Raw genomic sequence first — 13,479 nt, forward strand, 5'->3', positions numbered from 1 at the left:
AGTTAAATAAATAATACAAACATAAAAGTTTGATGCATTCAATGGTCTCTACCTATGCCAATGCAACTTATAAACAAGGTTCCAACTTTCTTCTTGTATTCAGTAAGTGTGAATTTCAGAATCAGAATGATGAATGTTTTGAAGGGTAAGTGCAAGTGTATCATTTCATATCTGAAGCACCCAACTAATTCTTTTTCCAAATTATGCAGAATTATATAACTGAAGGGTATCAATCAATCTAACATTAAACGTTTCAGCGGAAAACAAGCCCATCAAGCTAATCTGCACTTAAATTTCACTCTCCATGTCTCAATCTGGCACACAGCCACGAGCTTTGTTAGGAATGTGACATGAATTCCAACAACAAATTCAAGCATTTCCAATGGAATGTATTCAATTCTGTCTGATGCTGTTTAGCTATGTGCTACCTATCATTATGGAGAAGGAATTGAGGACAGCCGATGCTGGAAATCAGAAGCGACAGTATGGTGCTGGAAAAGCACAGCAGGTTAGGCAACATCTGAGGAGGAGGAGAATCAATGTTTCGGGCATAAGCCTTTCTCGACTACCTATCATTATGTACCATATGCACTTTAAATTAATGAATACTTTTGAAGAGAAAACAACTGATTTAAATACTCTGAACACAGTGATTCTGACAAATCCTTTCTGTTCAATTAATATAGATGGTATGTTCAGATATATACATGAAAAGCATTGTTAATTCAGTATTTAAAATGAAATCTGTTGCATTGTTTGTGTTGGTAGATATGTAGATATTTGTAATGGAAAGGAACAGGAAGGGGTGTATTCCAACACATCAAATAATTATAAATTGATCGCCATTACAGAGACCTGACTGCAAGCTAACACAAGTCAGAACCTGAATATTGAGTGTTACGTGGCATTTAGGAAGGGCGGGAAGCACAGAAAAGTTGCAGTGGTGGTTTTGTTAATTAATTATGATAATAGCACAATAGAGATAGATGACCAAAGTTCAGGAAGCCAGGGAGTAGAAATTATTTTGGGTAGTTCAGTTGGCTGAACATCACTTTGTAATGCAGGCTGGCACCAATAGCACAGTTTCACCTCCCATATTGGCTAAGGGCACTATGAACCTGTCCCTTTTCAACTTCATCCTTCACCTGGGATGTGGTGACCTTCAGGTTAAACTCAACAGTTATCACTGCCAACATTCACTTTTGTAGATGAGAAATGTTAAGATGTAACTTGTGAGAATGCAGTACCAGCCCCTGACCAGAGTTCACAGCATGGACTAGAATCAATGCCTTTAGTCCTCACTGCACCTGCTTCAAATAAACTTCTGCTCATCGAGTTCTAGATCTTGAATATGTGGTCAAATACTTTAGCAAAAGTGTAATAGTTGTGAGGGATGTGATTGTGATGGAGATGGGGTGTAATCAGTTACATGTAAAAACTAATGCCATGCCTCTGGATGATTCTGCCAAGAGGCAAGATGAGAAGTAGGACGGTGACAACAATCGATCCTTTGGTATCATCAAAAGTGACAATGCTAGAGCAGCAGGAGAAGCCATAACAAGTGGTTTCTTGCATAGGTTTTGATGGATGAGAATGGAGGCATGGCAGGTAGTCCCAGACAGTTGGACATTCGTGGAGGAACAGTGAAGTAGGATGGTGTCTCAAAGCTGCAGCCAGATTGGAAAGGACATGAGAGAATATGTGATATTTCACCATCACAACAGCATGCCATTTGTGACTTCGATAAGAGCTGCTTCAGTACTGTGGGAGGACCGAAGTCTGATTCAAGTTTCAGAGATTCAACTTGGAATTCTGGACAATTGATTTGGGAGATGAGTTACGAGGATTTTGGAGAGGAAAGAGATTGGATTTCTCCAATATTAGGAGAATAGTTTGCAAGGACAGAGGAGTCATACACTGATTTTTCTAGAGGAGTGATGACAACTGATGTAAAAGAGAGAGACAAAATCTGAAGAGAGGGAACAATTTATAAATACCGGCAAACATAGGGATCAGGAAAGAACTTCAGTGCTTCTCAGATTAATGAGAATAGGGTTGAAGGCATAGGAACTGGGTCTCATGGATAAGATGAGTTCAGAGTAATGGAGGAGTAACCGAGTACTAGAGAAAAGGAATTTCAGTGCAAGGGCATGGTGTAACATTAAAGAACGTTGGGCTGGTGAAAGGGAAGGATATTGCATTGGATCTCAGTGACAAAGCAGTCCATGAGGTCCTTCGTCTTCAGTTGGAAGTGACAGTGGTGGAGGATTGTGCAAAAGGATTCAAGAAGCAAAGATACAGTCAAGCAAAGGAAATAGGGTTCATCCCTAGATTTTGGGATGATCCTAAGTTGGGAACAGTTTTAGCAGATCAGAGTAGGATCCAGTAGTAAATTAACTAGTCCTAATTAATCAGTTAAAAATCACACAACACCAGGGTATAGTCCAACAGGTTTAATTGGAAGCACACTAGCTTTCGGAGTGACGCTCCTTCATCAGGTGATTGTGGAGGGCTCGATCGTAACACAGAATTTATAGCAAAAATTTGCAGTGTGATGTAACTGAAATTATACATTGAAAAATTGATTGTTAAGCCTTTCATCTGTTAGAATACAGTGATAGTTTCACTTCTGTCATGTGTAAATCACAAAGCCCTTTTTAAAGTTGCATTCTCGGTAGGTATCACCATTGTTAGTAGCTAACCCGAGAATTTTTGCTATAAATTCTGTGTTACGATCGAGCCCTCCACAATCACCTGATGAAGGAGCATCACTCCGAAAGCTAGTGTGCTTCCAATTAAACCTGTTGGACTATAACCTGGTGTTGTGTGATTTTTAACTTTGTACACCCCAGTCCAACACCGGCATCTCCAAATCATGACTCGTTAATCAGTCAATGGATGTCTATACCAATTGGTTGTGCCACATCCTTTCAAGTCTATTACCCTTGGACTTAGGTAAACAGAGAAAACAGCCATATGCAGAGAATATCTAGGGTAAGCAAGAAAGAGTAATAGTATATATCTGAAATGTAATAATAAATAGAAACACTAATGAATTTTGAAATTGATCCTTAAACTCTGCAAGCAATTGATTTAAGTAGGAGTCATCATTGTTTGACCCAATTTTTAAAGGAGGTTAATGTGCCCTTTTCCACTCAGAAGGGGATTGTACAACGTAAGTACATACGAATATAGAATTTAGGAGCAGAAATACCCTATTCTGTCCCTTGAGCCTGCACCACCATTTCAAAAGCTCATGGCTGATCTGCTTGTGGCCTCCACTCCATGCTCCTGTCTACCTTCTATACCCTTGCTGTGCTTTTCAATCAGAAATTTAACGCAGCCTTAAAAATGTTCATCAACCCAATTCACTTTGCCGTCTGGGGAAGAGATTACCACAAATCAATGACACTGAGAGAAATACATTCTCCTTATCTACAACTTAAATGGGAGATCCCCTCATTTTGAATTTGTATCCCGTAGTTGTCTGTCCCACAAGGGAATATTTCAGGATCATTCTGTCATATCCTCTCAAGCGCTTATATTCAGCAATAAAATCGCCTCTCATTTTTCTAAACTGCAGTACTGATGTTAGTTTAGATTACACACACACACAAATATTAAATATGTATGTAAAGTGTATTTAGAAACAGCACATAATATAGTTCATCTTCATTTTGCTCCTAAAATCATTCAGCTGAAAATAGACTTACAAAAATGTAATTTCTTTTTATTAACTCTGTGCGGAGGGAATAATCACCCAAGGAATCACAGAGCTATGAAGTAATGAGGCAGATTGGACATGAGTTGCTGGATAATACATTGGCAATGTGAATGCCAAAATGATCTCACACAACTTGTAATTTGAGCAGTTCAGTAAAATTCAAAATTAACATATGTTTGGGCCAGCAAAATGTCCCAGGTTATTTAACTAATTCTGATAGCTTGGAAATGATTAGACTCGAAGTGCTAAATTGGTGCACCGAGGAGACAACAGCCTGGATTTTGGCAATGCTTCCTGGAACTGAGATAATGACCTTCAGTAACCACAAACATCTTCCTTTTCTTTGACTTTCCTCATGATTGCTGTTGTTTTCATTTGTGCTGTGTTTATTTGATGTCTCATTCAGTCAAATGCTGCCTTCAAGTTGAGGACATTCACTCTTACTGTTCAAAATGAGCATTTTTGTCCATGTTTGGCACAGGAGATTAGATTAGATTAGATGAGGTTCCCTACAGTGTGGAAATAGGCCTTTTCAGCCCAACCAGTCCACACCAACCCTCCAAAGAGTAACCCACCCAGACCCATTTCCCTTTGACTAATGCACCTAACACTATGGGCAATTTAGCTTGGCCAATTCACCTGATCTGCACATCTTTGGACTGTGGGAGGAAACCAGAGTACCCAGAGGAATCCCACGCAGTCAGTGACCTGAGGCTGGAATTGAACCAGGGACCCTGGTGCTATGAGATAGTGCTAACCACTGAGCCACCGTGCGGCCCATTAGATCTCCTGAAGTACTGAGGTCAGGGGCTGTAAAGCCCTCGTGAAATACAAGCTGAGCGTCAGTGAGCAAGTTATTACTGAGCAAATGTCACTTAATAACAATGTCTGAAAGAATATGTCACTTTAAAAATAAAGTGTTGGGTATTCAGCATTTCTGTTGGCAGAATCCATGATATGATTTGAGCTGCATGACTGTGACATCCCCCAAACAATTATTTTCATAATGGGTGTCTAGCAAGTGAATATTTTGATGGACAGCTCCAACTGCTATAGAATAGAAATATTGTGAAAAAAGGGCTTAAGTAATTAAATAAATTGTTTGTTATTTACAAGGATTTCAATGTAATAATTTTTAATGTATCAACAAGAGTACTTTTTTCAGTAGAGACATCATCAATAGACAGACAGTTACTGTTTGTCAGCAAGCCTCCTGAGGTATGCCCATACTGGATGCTAGATGGGATTGACATGGTATTGTAAGTGCCTTGGATGGTGGTGGGCATAGGAAGACATGGGGACGGAGAGGAGTTGTTCCTGAGTTTAATGTGCTGCCGTAGGGCTATAAGTGGCTGTGGGGATGAAAGGGAACACAAGGGGAGATGAGTGGATCAAATTGGGTGAGATGAGGTTAACAGGAAGATAAGTAGATGACAATAGGTTGGCGTGTGGGTTGAAAAGGGCCATGGGATACTACATGGGCACAGGTTACCGTGCACTGTGAAGGGGCCATGAGGGTGGATAGCATATATAAATTGGCATGGACTAAACTGGATGGCACCTGGAGAGCAAGGGTGATGGCAGGATGGATGTCGTATGTGGATGTTAGTCCTTATTTTTAAACTTTGAACACAATGCTGGCGTGCCCTTGCAGGCTTCCACCCTGCCCACCTTGGAAGCCTGCAGCTCCTCCACTCTTCCTGGGTTGCCTTGCCAATTCCCAATTCAGTACACATTGAGTTATTCTGCACTGAGGTGTCAGGTTTACATCTTACTTTCTCTTAGACTAGGGAATCTGAATCAGGACTTTGTTACATTCTTTTAATAGCAACCGTATTGCTTATTAAGACAAGACCTAAAATTAAACCTTGGATAGAAAAATGCAACAAAACCCTGCAAAACGGTAATTATCTGCAACTCCTAAACTATATTTTATATTGGAAAAATCTGTAAAGCAAGGACGTTTTTTTATGTCTGTGGGAACACAAATGCATTTTTCATCTGGGAGTAAGTTTCCATTTTCAAAAAGCTAATTTACGATCTGGGTGGTGTTGTGGCTCTTAGCGCCAGGTTTGAATCCATCATCAGGCAACCGTCTGTGTGGAGTTTGCAAATTTTCCCCTGGGTCTACGTGGAGTTCTTCTGGATGCTCTGGTTTGCGCTCTCAGTCCAAGATGTGCAAGTTGTGGCATCCCGGGTTGTGCAGGTGAGGTGGATTAGCTGTGGGAAATGCAGAGTAACAAAGATGGTGTGGGTTGGGGTGGACTCGTTGGGCCATATTGCCGCTTCCACACTGTAAGGATTCTATGAACGCACACATTGATTTAGAAGTGTGTCAAGTTGAATTCTGAAGCACCTAACAAATGATAGGATTCATCCACACCTGGAAGTTTGAAAATATATTTCTAGTTGTGCAAAGCTGACGTCATATACACAAAATGTTAACTTTTATGTTTGGTAAAGGCTTTATTGTACAAAAGTTCAATGAGCTTTGACAGCATCAGCAGGCAGTGAGACTGGTCAAATTGATCTCTTTATTTTCTCAGCTATAATTCTTCTTTCACCAGTTGATAGTTTAATTTTCTGTCATTTCTTCAAATCCTTACTATTTCAATTCCACTTGGGGTTTAGCTCTGCGCATATATTAGGGACATTGAATAATGAGAGGAGCTAAACAAAACCGTCATTAACTTTCAGAATGTAAAGGGAATTTGTACTTTTGAACTTGGCAAATTTAGCAGTTGCGAAGTTCCTCGGGGTTCCTCGACTTGGTGGCCAATACGGCAGCAAAAGATTTACTGAAAACCTGGATGTGTGCATAAACCAGATTTCCTCCAATCCTCCACCGATCAGGATTTGAGGAAATATGTTTTTGTGTTCTATGTATATAAATTTTGTGAAGTGGTGCATTTTACCTTGTATTGAATTCCACGTTACATTTGAAAGAGATGTACTCCAATTGCAAATAAGAATCCTAACCTTAAACAAAATAAATTACGTGGAGATGAGATGAGGCCTGAGTCAGGTTTATTTGTTTAAGTAGAATAAAAGGTTTGGCTGTAAATAACCAAATGGTCATCATTTAAAAAAAGATTCAAGATGTTCAATAATAATATCCTCAATTGCAAAACAAAAAGTCAGCTAGAAAAATCTATTAGTGGCTTAATTGAATTGACATCAATATTTATTTCTAGTTCCCTATCCTCCATGTCTTTCCCACAATAAAACCTAACATGACATGTTTCTTTAGTATCTCTCCCACCTCCCGCAGTTCCAGACATAGATGACCTAATTGATCTTTAATGCACCCGATGCTCTCCCTAGTTGCTCTTTTGCTCTTATTGTACTTAGAGGTTCTCTTTGCATTATTTTTAACCTTATCTGCCAAGGGTACCTCATATCCCCTTTTAGCCCTCCTGATTTCTCTCTTAAGAATGTCCCTACAGAGGAACCTCGATTATCTGAATACCAATTATCTGAAAATTGGATTATCCAAAGGAGATCTCGAGGTTCCAATGGAAACATTACATCAAAGACGTGTTTCCAACAGGGATCGCATCTTTTGTTTACAGTGATTAAACAGGCACCGTCTCCAAATGACTGACCTCCCGCCCTCGCTCTCTCTCACCACACTTTCCCTGGAGTTTTACACAGGAATGTGCCTTAAACCCCCCTTCCCCAGATAATCTCTCCAAATTGTCCTGTAGAGGGCAAAGGTGGAACCTGTCAAAAAGTTACAGTAAAAAGTTGTGTGTGTGGCTGTGACTGCGTGTGTGTGTGCGCTATTTGGAGACTTACCTCACTGCAGCAGTCTTGTTGGTATACAGTCCGGCTGCCCCAGAGAGGGGGCAGGGGTGGATGGGTTGGGGGACAGGCAGTGTTTGACTGGGTTGGGGATGGGGGAGTGTTGGGGGTGACGGGGTTGGGGGCAGGGGGGCGGTGTTGGATAGGGTTTGGGGTGGGGATGGTTTTGGGGACAGGGGTGTGGTCTTGGATGGGGTTGGGGGTGGGGGGTGTTGGGGCAGGGGCGGTGTTGGACAGGTTTGGGGGTAGGGGTGGTGTTGGGGACAGGGGGCGGTGTTGTATGGGGTTAGGGGTGGGGCAGTGTTGCACAGGGTTAAGGGCGGGTGTGTTGGGAATGGTGTTAGGGTGGGGGGGCGTGGTGTTGCACAGGAGTGGGGACGGCAGTTTTGGGGGTGGGGGGGCAGTATTGGACGGGGTTGGGGCGGTGTTGCATGAGGTTGGGGGGGTGGGTGGGGGGGGGGGGGGGGGGGGGGGGGGAGCCTTGCTGTGTGCTGCTGCAGTCTCTTGAACAAGGAGCAGACTTTAGAAACTCTGAGCCCCAGAGGAAAGGCATTTAACCGATTAACCGAATAATCGATTACCCAAATGAAATAGTGCCCACCCATCATGTTCGGATAATTGAGATTCCCCTGTGTATACCTTACACACTTAAAGAGATTCACTTGGTCCCAGTTGTGTATACCTAACATTTGCCTCCTTTTTATTTCTGATCAATATCTTTATTCATCTATTATTCTCTACTTTTAGCAACAAAGTGACGTTATCAGGGTGATGATACATGCCAGTCCTTATGGTGCCCATTGTTCTCTAAAGCCATCTGTCATGCTGGTGGGCACCGTATGCTTCCTGTCACCCTGGATGTGGATGTAACCATGGCAAAGGGGCAGGCAGTCAAGCACGATGATACCCCCCACAGACCGCTGTCTGTAAACTGTATCTGAGGACCTACCAATTATTGGTGGTAAAGGATTAACCATGAATAAGTTTTATCAAGAAGAGACAGTTGTCTTAGACACCAAGAGATAATTTATTTCATGACAGCAATGGGTGCAAGTTACATTGACTAGGTAGACATAGGATGGAAGTTTCCCATATTCTGGACAATGTGGGCAATGGCAAATCCATTAGGAAAATATGACAAATTCAGAAAAATGAGATGCTTGACGTAGAAAAGGAAGTCAGATTTTTCTACCACATTTGAATGGCGAGAGAATAATTTCACTGAACAGCAGCAAGGCCTACTTGCAAGCGTTATCAAATCTAATCTCATTTAAGTGCAGTTTCCTATTTTCTCACATGCCAGATGGAAAGTAAATGAGAATTCTCAACATGAAAGTCAGAGTAGGTACCTGGTGGCCCCAACTCACTGCTTGTTCCTTGAGGTCTCATCTTGTCCCCAAGATCTCAGGGTATACTCCATGGGCAGTGACTGCATGCAATCCCACTTATGGAGGTTGGCATCAGACATGCAGCCCCTGCCCCCTCACCATGTCACACTAACTCCTGTAGAATCCAGTCCTGCACTGTGGAGCACAAATGTACTTTTCATTGTAATGCTGCTGCTAGGCCAGATTTGTGCACAGTGACACACAGCCACATCATGGATTGGATCAGAGTGCATCTCAAATCTCCTTGCTTTTCCTCAGCCCAAATCTCACTTTGCAGATGTTTGGATGCTTACAGTGCCTTTACCTTTCCTTCCCTCATCTTAGAGTCATAGAGATGGACAGCATGGAAACAGAACCTTCGGTCCAACCCGTCCATGCCGACCAGATATCCCAACCCAATCTAGTCCCACCTGCCAGCACCTAGCCCATATCCCTCCAAACCCTTCCTATTCATATATCCATCCAAATGCCTCTTGAATATTGCAATTGTACCAGCCTCCACCACTTCCTCTGGCAGCTCATTCCATACCCACTGTGTGAAAAAGTTGCCCCTTAAGTCTCTTATATCTTTCCCCTCTCATCCTAAACCTATGACCTCTAGTTCTGGACTCTCCGACCCCAGGGCAAAGACCTTGCCTATTTACCTTATCCATGCCCCTCATAATTTTGTAAACTTCTATAAGGTCACTCCTCAGCCTCCGACGCTCCAGGGAAAACAGCCCCAGCCTGTTCAGCCTCCTCCTATAAGCTCAAATCCTCCAACCCTGGCAACATCCTTGTAAATCTTTTCTGAACCCTTTCAAGGTTCACAACATCTTTCCAAATTGAGACCAGAATTGCACACAATATTCCAACAGTGGCCTAACCAATGTCCTGTTCAGCCGCAATATGACCTCCCAACTCCTGTACTCAATACTCTGACCAATAAAGGAAAGCAAACCAAATGCCTTCTTCACTATCCTATCTACCTGCGACTCTACTTTCAAGGACCTATGAACCTGCACTCCAACAACACTCAGCAACACTCCCCATGACCTTACTATTAAGTGTATAAGTCCTGCTCAGATTTGCTTTCCCAAAATGCAGCAACTTGTATTTATCTGAATTAAACTCCATCTGCCACTTCTCAGCCCATTGACCCATCTGATCAAGATCCTGTTGTAATCTGAGGTAACCTTCTTCGCTGTCCACTACATCTCCAATTTTGGTGTCATCTGCAAACCTACTAACTGTACCTCTTATGCTCGCATCCAAATCATTTATGTAAATGACAAAAAGTAGCGGACCCAGCACTGATCCTTGTGGCACTCCACTGATCACAGGCCTCCAGTCTGAAAAACAACCCTCCACTACCACCCTCTGTCTTCTACCTTTGAGCCAGTTCTGTATCCAAATGGCTAGTTCTCCCAGTATTCCATGATATCTAACCTTGTTAATCAGTCTCCCATGGGGAACCTTGTCGAACGCCTTACTGAAATCCATATAGTTCACATCTACTGCTCTGCCCTCATCAATCTTCTTTTGTTACTTCTTCAAAAAACTCAATCAAGTTTGTGAGACACGATTTCCCACGCACAAAGCCATGTTGACTATCCCGAATCAGTCCTTGCCTCTCCAAATACATGTATATTCTGTCCCTCAGGATTCTCTCCAACAACTTATCCATCACCGAGGTCAGGCTCACTGGTCTATAGTTCCCTGGCTTGTCTTACTACCCTTCTTAAACAGTGGCACCACGTTAGCCAACGTCCAGTCGTCCGGCACCTCACCTGATCTTCTTGTGAGGTTTTGCCACCTCATTCAGAAATTAAAGAGTCATGATGTTTCTGTGTTGCCATGCCATTTAGCTGGGACAGCTTATCATGTTTGTCATTAGTCTTCAGTCAAATGGGTGGATGTTGTTGTATGGTATGGTGCTGAATCAATCTCACACCAAAGCCTATGACTGCAGCTCATTCACTGAAGGTGCTTCAACCAAATGACCGTGTCTCCAAGTCTATGGGGATGAATACTCACTTAAGTCAAGTGGGATTGTTGTCAGTAGATATCTTACCACAATCCATCAGGGCCAACATCTGATCTCAGTCAGAGGTTTGATATGGTCAGTCAGCTGTTTAAGGTGTAAAGGATCAGGAGTTCTGCATCATCACAGTTTGGGGAGTGGCCATGGCAGCCCTGCAAGCCCAGTCAGGGATTCATTGCGGGAACTACACAGAGATCAATCTGGGTTCTAGTCACTCAGCAGTCAATGATGTCTATCCAAGTCAGTCAGGGTGATGAGCCATGGTCAGTTATGGGGTCAGCTCAATTCAGTCAAAAGATTTATCAGAGGTCATTGCTGTGGTAAGAAACCTGGGGAGGTCAGCTGTAGGGACTGGAGGCAGCATGCTGAGGTACTGAGGAGACAGAAGTTGTGAAAAAGTGGGTGGAGCAACTTACCATATAAGGGTGAGAGACAATAGTACACAGAAGGACACTGGTTACAACCTGCACTCTGTGGGAAATCCTAGACACTCTTGCTGATCTGGATGACTGTCAGTGCAGAAAGTGCCTCTGGCTGGAGTAACTCAAACTATGGGGTTTACTGGTGTGGCAGCATAGTCCGAATATTCCAGAGTGCATTTATAAAACTGCAAAGTTCATGGATCACATATTTCAGGATGTGATCACCCTGCAGCTTAAAGACGTGTAGATAGAAAGGGACTGGGTAATCATAGAGAGACAATGAGAACTAGGCAGGTAGTGGGAGAATCACACAAGTGCATCTCTTTCACTTTCCACTTTCCAGCCTTGGAAGTGGAGACAATGGCTGCACCTCTGTGGGAACCAGCCCGAGCCAAGTCCATGATACTGTGTGTGTGGTCCAGCTGCTCAGGGGAGGGAGGGAGATGTGAGGAACAGGACCAATTGTTGGGTATTCATTACTAAGGGAAGTAGACATGTGCATTTGTGCCTTTAAACATGATGGTATGCTGCATCCTTGGTACCAAGATCAAAGACGTCAGAGAGCAGCTGCAGGCATTCAGAATGGAGAGGATGAACAGCAAACGTCGTGGTCCATTTTAGAACCAATGGTACAGTGAGTAAGAGAAATGAGGTCTTGGAAACAGACTTAGGGAGTTAGGTAGGGATTTTGTTTTTGATTTGATATTATTTTTGTCACAGGTACTGAGGTACAATGAAAAGTATTGTTTTGCATGCTATCCCAACATTTCATACTTTATGTAAGTACATTAAGGTAATAGAACAGAATGCAGAATATTGTTTTACAGCTACAGAGAAGATGCAGATGAAGATCAACTCTAACATATGAGAAGTCCATTTATAACTCTGATAACTGCAGGGAAGAAGCTGTTCTTGAATCTGTTGGCACACGTTTTAATTTTTTTGTACCTTCAGCCTGATGAAAGAGGATCGAAGAGAGTATAACCAGTGTGGGAGGTGTCTTTGATTATGTTGGCTGCTTTCCTGAGGCTGCAGAAGTGAAGATAGAGTACTGGAAGGAAGGCTGGTTTGAGTGATAGACTGGGCCACATTCACAACTCTTTGTAATTTATTGCAGTCTTGGACAGAGGAATTTCCATTTCAAGCTGTGATGCATCCAAGAAGGATGCTTTCTATGGCGCATCTATAAAAATTGTTAAGACTCATTGTGGACAGACTGAATTTCCTTTGCTTTCTGAGTAAGTAGGGATGTTGGGGTGTTTTCTTGACTCTAGTGTTAACATGAAAAGACCAGAACAGATTGTTAGTGATATTTACTACTAGGTACTTGAAGGTCTTGACCACCTCCACCTCAGCACTATTGATACAGGCAGGGCCATGTCCTCCACTCCACTTCTTGAAGTTGACGACCAGCTCCTTAATTTTGTTCACATTGAGTGAGAGAATGTTGTGTTTACACCATGCTACTAAGATCTGTATCTCTTTCCTGTACTCTGTCTCATTGTTGTTTGAGATCCAACTCACAACAGTAGTGTCAGCGGCAAATTTGTAAATGGAATTAGAGATGAATTTGGCCACACAGTCATGAGTGTATAAGGAGTCTCGTAAGAGGCTCAGTATATAGCCTTGTGGGGCACTGGTGCTGAGGATGGAGGAGGTCTTGTCACCTACTCTTATTGATTGTGGTCTGCAGATCAGGAAGTTGAGGATCCAGTTGCAGAGGGGGGAACAGAGTTCTGGTTCTTGGAGTTTGAAGATATGTTCATTTGGAATTACGGTGTTGAAGGGGGAGCTAAAGTCAATAAATAGGAGTTTGACTTTGGTGTCCTTGTTATCAACATATTTCAGGGATAAGTTGTAGGGTGAAGGAGATGGCATCTGCTGTGGACTGATTCCAGTGGTAGGCAAATTGTAGTGGATCAGCCAATCTGGGAGACTGGAGTTGCTGTGTGCCATTTCTAACCTCTCATAACTTCATAATGATGGATGTCAGAGCCATTGGGCATTAGTCATTGAGGCACATTGCCTGATTTTTCTTTGGCACCGGGGTGATCGTAGTCTTCTTGAAGCAGGTGGAAACTCACTTTGGGGTAAGGAAAAGTTAAAGATGTCTCCGAA

At 42.6% G+C, this 13,479-nt stretch overlaps 1 protein-coding gene across 2 annotated transcripts in view; it reads left to right on the forward strand.

Moving 5' to 3' along the window:
- Positions 1-422: 422 nt before the first annotated feature.
- The window catches only part of ecrg4a (ECRG4 augurin precursor a), a 50,106-nt gene continuing 37,049 nt past the window's right edge, over positions 423-13,479 (forward strand). The window contains exon 1 of one of the 2 annotated variants that reach the window (XM_060826658.1): positions 423-508. In XM_060826658.1, the coding sequence (XP_060682641.1) occupies positions 462-508 (47 nt within the window). In that variant the 5' untranslated portion in view covers positions 423-461. The remainder of the gene's footprint in view (positions 509-13,479) is intronic. The other variant, XM_060826657.1, reaches the window with a different exon arrangement.

This window comes from Hemiscyllium ocellatum, chromosome 6 (genome assembly GCF_020745735.1).
Source record: "Hemiscyllium ocellatum isolate sHemOce1 chromosome 6, sHemOce1.pat.X.cur, whole genome shotgun sequence".
Classification (NCBI taxonomy): domain Eukaryota; kingdom Metazoa; phylum Chordata; class Chondrichthyes; order Orectolobiformes; family Hemiscylliidae; genus Hemiscyllium; species Hemiscyllium ocellatum.